This window comes from Ipomoea triloba, chromosome 12 (assembly GCF_003576645.1).
Source record: "Ipomoea triloba cultivar NCNSP0323 chromosome 12, ASM357664v1".
In the NCBI taxonomy this organism is placed as follows: domain Eukaryota; kingdom Viridiplantae; phylum Streptophyta; class Magnoliopsida; order Solanales; family Convolvulaceae; genus Ipomoea; species Ipomoea triloba.
The window spans coordinates 4,188,448-4,195,470 of record NC_044927.1 but is presented as its reverse complement, the minus strand read 5'-3'; the positions used below and the strand labels follow the sequence as shown (position 1 = coordinate 4,195,470).

Genomic DNA, 7,023 nt, shown 5'->3' with positions numbered 1-7,023 from the left:
GCTCATCTCTTCCCTTCGTTGAGGGTGGTTGGTTTGGTCGTGGTGCCTGGCTGGGCGGACCAGCTTTATCAGGTCGCTCACTCTTTCGTCCTTCCTCCTCATCCTTCTTTCTCCTGTCAGCCTCTTCTGCGTCTGCGTACCGGTTGGCTGTTCTCATGAGTTCTTCATAAGAGCGTGGGTGGTGGGTGTTCAGTTGTTTGTGGAAATCGCCCGACCTCAGTGCTTGGATGAAGATGAGAATTGCTGCCTTCGAATCGAAGTCATATACGTTGTTGACTTCTTTTTTCCATTTGCTTAAGAAGTCTCGCAGGCTTTCTCCCTTATCCTGCTTTACCCCACCGAGATGTGAGAATGGTTTCTTATGTTGTATACTCCCTGAGAAATAAGACAAGAAACTTTTGGATAGCTCTGCAAAAGTCTGAACTGATCCGTCTGGGATTGTGTTAAACCAATCTTGAGCAGGCCCGTCCAAAGTGGACAAGAACGCTCTGCACATTATGGCATCGCTTGCCCCAATCATGACCATGGCTGCCTTGTATCTTGTCATATGGGTACGCGGATCTGAAGTGCCAGTGTAGGCCTTGATGGTGGGTAGTCGAAAGTCTTTTGGAAGAGGAACTTCCATTATGTCAGGAGAGAATGGAGCGGCCATTCTTACCTCCGGTTCTGGTGAGTGTTCTCTTGCTTCTACTTTCTTTTCCAAATCATCTATCTGCCTTTGGAGTCTTTCCACCAGGCCTTCCTGTGGTGTTTTGTGTCTAGTGGAGTGACGCGGAGTCAATCCACCAGATTCGCCCATCCTTTCTCCGGATGGTCGTTTGGTTACTGCCTTTCCTGCTTGGGCACGGGGACCTCTATTGGAGGATCCTTGCACCCCTAGCCGATCTCGGATAGATCTAGAAGCCGCCGGTCGTTCTCGAACAGATCTGGAAACTGGTTGAGTTCCACCTTCCTGTCGTTGAGTTCTGTTTTGCCTCGGAGATTGCACTTCTTCCTCCAGAGGGGGTGGTGGCAGTAAGATCTGGCCTTGCATTCCTGCGACTAGTTGGGCCATCGTCGCCGCCGCCTGTTGGATGACCTGCGCTGCTGCCTGAAGGTCCACCACCTGGGCGGGAGCAGCAGTTGCTGGGAGGGGAGTACGGCCACCACCATGGTTGTTGTTGAGTTGGGTACGGAGGTCACCTTCTCTGCGGTTGTTGTTGTTGAGTTGGCTGCGAAGGTCACCTCCATGGTTACTGTTGAGCTGCTCACGAAGATCACCCGAGGGGTGACCCTTGTTCACCTGACTAGGTGTGTGCGAGCTGCTGGATCCAGATGCCATTGATAGTGATGAGATGAACTGAGTGGTTTTTTGATTTTGTGATTTTAGCCTGAGATATGATCTCGGCTCTCAATGAAAGCACCAATGACGGTAATAATGTGTTTACCGGTATGTATTTGAGTATTATTGAGTATTTGAATAGCGTTGAGTACAGTGTTTTGGTATTTGAGTACAATATTGAGTGCAGTGCTCAGTGTACAAAGTGAGTTGAGTGTAGTCTTGTCCAGTAAGAAGTGTCGTCAGAAGTCCCCCCTTCACTATGTGGTTGTGAGTCTTTTTATTCCTCTCAGCTCAGTAACGGAGCATTGATGAGGAGTTGACCGTTGAACATCAATACCTGAGGTGTTGAATGCTGAGGAGCTGAACGTCTGTCATCAAGGCTGAGGAGCTGAACGTTGGCCATCAATGCTGGGGAGTTGGACCGTTGCGCATTGATGCTGAAGAGTGAGGTGTCTTGGGTAGTTTGAACGGCAACTGCCTTGGTCATGACAACGGTTCCGGGTCGGGTACCCAATTACCCTGTCACTGGGAATCTGGAAAAGAGCTGAAAGCATATATATTTGATTATTGATAAGCTAGCAGGAAAAAAAGTGTGGTCTGTAATTGATTTAAATAACGGCCTCGGATAATAGTTAAAACCGTTAAATAACGACAAATAACAACTGTTCGGTGATCGTTCTCGTGTTGATAATGTTGTCTCGGTATGTACGTATATATGTTATAACGTAATTTTAAGATCAAATATCGCGTTTTGCAGCAGCGACACCGAAGCAGATTAGAGAAATTATGAATGTTGATGGTCTCACCAATGATGAAGTCAAAAGCCATTTGCAGGTAATAATATTATAATGCATTTGTTTTGTTGAGAAAGAAGAAATTAGCCACAACTATAGCTCAAACCACGAAAGTTGATAGACTGTTCCTATTGACAATCATATTTGAGTTCTGTTTAAATAAGTTATAAGCTCAAGGGTTTAAAATAATACTCGTAATTTATTTTGAAACGCTACAAGTAACATTTCAAAATAAGTTTACAATTATCAATTAATTTTACCAAGTACTTTAATTTCAATTAGTTAACTTATTAGCTATTAACTTTTTAAGCTTTTATCTTTCAACTAACTTTCCAGCTTAGTTAGGCATGTGAAAAGAGCCTTTTTGCATGACATATTTGTTACATGTTATGCTTGGTTGCAGAAATATAGGCTTCATGTGAGGAGGCTGACTGCGTCTCCGCCTCCGTCAACCTCAACTGGTGCGCACTCTAGCTTGCCGGAGGGCCTACTTCACCTAGGGGTTCCGGCGACCTGCAGGGAGGTTTCAGTGACGGTGACAGGTCTCAACGCCATGGAGGAGTCAGAGGAAGAGGAATCAGTGAGAGGGTTTTGATGGATGGACAGTAACAAGAAGTGAATTTTGCATATTATAATATAAGTTAAGGTGGCCGCAAAACTGAGGTGCTGCTGATGAGTTCTTTTGTTCTATAGAGAAGGGGGGAATATAATATCATTCTTGGTGGGTTTTCGACTTTTGACAATTTCAATTTTCATATAGTTCGTTTGACATTATTAACTTGTTTGTTTTAATCATGTTTTCAGTCTTCTTCATTTAGGATTTAGTGGGAAGAAGCTAAGAGGGATTTTAATTATCTAAATTATTATAACTTTGTGAACTTTCTTTTACTCTTTTAGCATGCAGTATGCTTTATGCTTTAGTTTTGGCTCTTTTCAATAATGTTATATTTGCATGCAATGGTAGGCAATTGATATATATGCTTTGTTGCCAGCTTATCGGAGAGAGCCTATGGGGCTGTCAATAAACCAAATAGCTTAATAATATTTTTATTTGACTTCTTCCCTATTCTACTCTTTATAAATTCTTATACTTTCATTTTTTCTGTTTCTATCCTTTAAACCAAATGGGCAGATAGAGAATTTATTCAAAAAGTTAATTTTAGGATGTATAGTTGGAACATGTGAGGTACAATTGTGCCCATTTTCTCCCCCTACATCCTGGATTGCTCTATTTACTCTCACCACTTGGGAGTACAAGTGGCTTCCCCAGTAAGATTTCTTTGAGGGCATATCTGAACCAATATCTAACATACTCCCTTTTCCCTCATCCATTGATTGTACTACTCTATTTTTTTTTTTTTTAAGGTCTATTTCAAAATAATAGAAACTTTTGTAATTTATATTGATTTTATGCGAGAGTGATGCTTTTCAAGTTATTCAAGATTTTTGCTCGGATTTTTTAATCTACTGCGAGTTGATATGAGATTGATCTATCATATTTGTTACTCATTTATTTAACAATTTGCAACGCAGCGCGCTCATGCTTTAGTTAGGGAAGTTGTTTCTATGCTTCACCGTATTGAGTGGGTTACCACCTCTCTATCCTAAATTGTAGTTCTTTTGTTTAGTTGAGAAGATAATTATGTAATCATGGTAACAATTGTAACCATGACAAGTTCTTTTGTAATTTATATTGATTTTATGCAAGTTGAGAGTGATGCTTTTCAAGTTATTCGAGATGTTTACTCTGATTTTTTAAATCTATCGGTAGTCTTATTATATATTGATAATTAAAGAAATTAAGAGTTGAGATTGATCCATCATATTTGTTTTCTCATTTATTAAACAATTTGCAGCTCATGCTTTTGTTAAGGAAGTTGTCTCTATGTTTGACTGTATAGAGTGGGTTACTGCCCCTCAATCCTGAATTATAGTTCTTTTGTGTTTAATTGAGAAGATAATTATGTAATGTTGGTAACAATTGTAACCATGGCAAGAAGGATAAGATGAATCCACAAGAAAAACATGTATGTCCCTTGATTGCACCATAGCTAACTTTTCATCTACATAAGCATATTCTCTAGATGATATGCCATAGCCTACCCTACTTTACTTCTAACCACATAGTATTCACTTATTAAACTGGAAGTTTCAATCATAATTTATCACTAAAAAGTAATAACAAGAACCAGAACAAGACTTACCCCTTAGAGAAGACCTTTAGTTGTCACCATCAAATAGTTCAGTTTAGGGAGAAGTCTGATCCAGAATGTGAGGTAGTTGGGGCAAATTTTCAAAGGTAGTGGGACTATCGACAAGAGTGTAGTGTGAAGAACTTAAGAATCCTGAAGAGATAACTGGAGTGGAATGATTTGATTGAGTCCTAAACTTTTGATGGTTTTACTACTCTCCCAGTCTCCCATAAGTTCTTAAGAACTAATCTGGTGCATTAAAAAACATATGTATATGGATGTGATTAAATTGGGGTATTGACTATCCTAAATGGAGGTCATGGGTTCGAGCCACAGTGAAGACGATATTGACTATTTGTGCTACATTCTAACCGAGTCAGTAATACTAAAAAATATTGAGTAACACTCGTCTAAAATTGTCCGTGAGACGGGTCGGATAATTTATTAATAGATCAAATCTTTAATTAATGGGTCGGATCTTTGACCTCATTAATCAAATATCTTACCTGTCTCACTGATTGAGACTCATGAGACGGTCTCACACAAGTTTTTCCCTAAAAAGTTTGGAAGTTGTGCTTGTGTCACCATGGGTCAGATTTTTGACCTCATTAATCAAATATCTGACCCAATCAAAAATCTGACCCGTCTCACGGATTGAGACCCATGAGACGGTCTCACACAAGTTTTTGCTTAAAAAGTTTGAAAGTTGTGCTTGTGTCACCATTACATCAAGCTACCATATACTGGCAAAATCCCTTGAAACATGCCAGTTACCTACCTTGTTTTGAAGTGAATGGTTATCTCATTATTACATCAATCTACATATACGGCTAAAATCCCTTGAAACATGCTCTTTAATTACATACTGTGTCTTAAAGTGAGTCTTTACATCATGAATTATTCATCCACACCACATGTTTAATACATGAATCATTCTCAACAAAATGTTAATTCAACGAATTCTGGGAACATTACCACATTAAATTTTCATGAAGGTAGGCTTTCACTACTTTATGTTGTTACAACTTTTTTTTTTAATCAATCATCTACATATGCCAATAAACAAAGTACACATTGATTAGTATATATGATTATTATATATTATTTATACGTGTTATAATTATTAACTCATTATTTAGCCTAATTTAGTATTTATTTGTTTATTGTTTTAATAAAATGACTTTCCAAGTACTAATCTTAGAAATAAGTTAAGACATTATATTTGTACGTGGTGAAATGGTCAATTTTGAATTTAGAGCGTTTCCATTATTGGTTTTTGGTAAGGTTTTTACAACTTTTAGGTTTATGTGGAGGAGAGAGAGGCTTGGAGAGCGAATGTTGAACTCCTATTACAAGATCTTAGTTTTTTGTGGGTCACACAAGAGAGAGAAACATCAAGGAGAGGCCTAGTACTATAGGTTTAGAGCACAGGCAGCGCCCAGCTAGACCCGTGCAGTGCACGTGCCGACTGGCGAGTTAACTGCTTTGCCTTTTTTCTTTTTGTTTTTATTGCCCCCGTCTTCCATTTTCATCGTCTCTGGTTAAAGATAGAGAAAAGAATTGCAGTAGAAAGAGAACAAAATGGCCTAGAATTTCATGAGTGAAAGGAATATCGATCTGAACTGTGAATTTGTAGTTCCTTCCCAGAAACTCTTGAAGCTTTGCTCCCTTCTTCAAGCCTTAGAAGAAGAGGCAAAGAAAATCTACGTCATCAGACGTGAAGTCCCTTATGCAACGAGTCTTCTCACTGATGGTCTCCCTCTTTTCTTTTTTTCCTTTTTTTTATTTTTTTTTCCTTTTTTAAATTGATGAAAATCGTTTTATTGTGTGATTATATATTTGTTTTTTGTTTATCTGTTTTGCAGAAATCGAGAAAGTAAAGGGAGAATATTTGTAGCTAAAATGATAGAAAAAGTTGCCAGCGGCCGTGCCGATGGCGATGGAGGAGTTTCTACAATTGAAGGGTAGTTCTGGCAGTAACCGAGGGACAAAACGGTCAAACAATCAATGCGAAAAAAAACTGGATGAGCTCTGCTGGGCTCTGGAACTACCCTGTTACGTACCACAATTCTAATTCCAGAACACCAAGCAACCAACTTTTCCTCACAAAACCTGTGAGATTAATTTTCATTATTTTACTAATTAATTTCTTTTGTCCCCATTTACTAAATTTGTGTTTCTTTTTTCTAATTTTTTATCAGGGTGGTGTGGATGAGAGCATCCAATTATTTGTACATACAAGACCATGACGGCGGAGGAGGTGGCGGCGCTAAAAGCAGATGCTTTACCAGAACTTTATCGTTGTCTCCGCCATCACTGCCGCAATCAGCGGTGGTTTATAAAAGCTCATGTCATTCTCATTCCTCAAAGACTATGAATAAGCAAGAATAGAGGAAATCGAGGCGGTGTTGGTCACCGGAGCTTCATCAGCTGTTCGTCGACGCCCTTGATAAGCTCGGTGGGGCACAAGGTTTATAAATTTCATTTGCTTTATTGGTTAATAAATTTAACTTTTTGTCTCTTTTAAATTCCAATAATCTACTCGTCAAATTTTATTGTCTTTTATTCTATTACCTCAGTCAATGGATTTATGGATACTTGACCATGAATAGGAATATGAATATGAAGGATATTGATAAGATACACCATATAATATATGTAATATATATACAAATTACAAACATATATCATTATTTATTCACTTAACCTTTTAGTT

At 38.7% G+C, this 7,023-nt stretch overlaps 1 protein-coding gene across 2 annotated transcripts in view; it reads left to right on the top strand.

Moving 5' to 3' along the window:
• Positions 1 to 2,950, top strand: part of LOC116000511 (transcription factor HHO3-like) — a 6,197-nt gene extending 3,247 nt beyond the window's left edge. For both annotated transcript variants that reach the window (XM_031240602.1, XM_031240601.1), the window contains exons 4-5: positions 2,079 to 2,155; positions 2,519 to 2,950. In XM_031240602.1, coding sequence (XP_031096462.1) covers positions 2,079 to 2,155; positions 2,519 to 2,710 — 269 coding nt within the window. In that variant the 3' untranslated portion in view covers positions 2,711 to 2,950. The remainder of the gene's footprint in view (positions 1 to 2,078; positions 2,156 to 2,518) is intronic.
• The last annotated feature ends 4,073 nt before the right edge of the window (positions 2,951 to 7,023 follow it).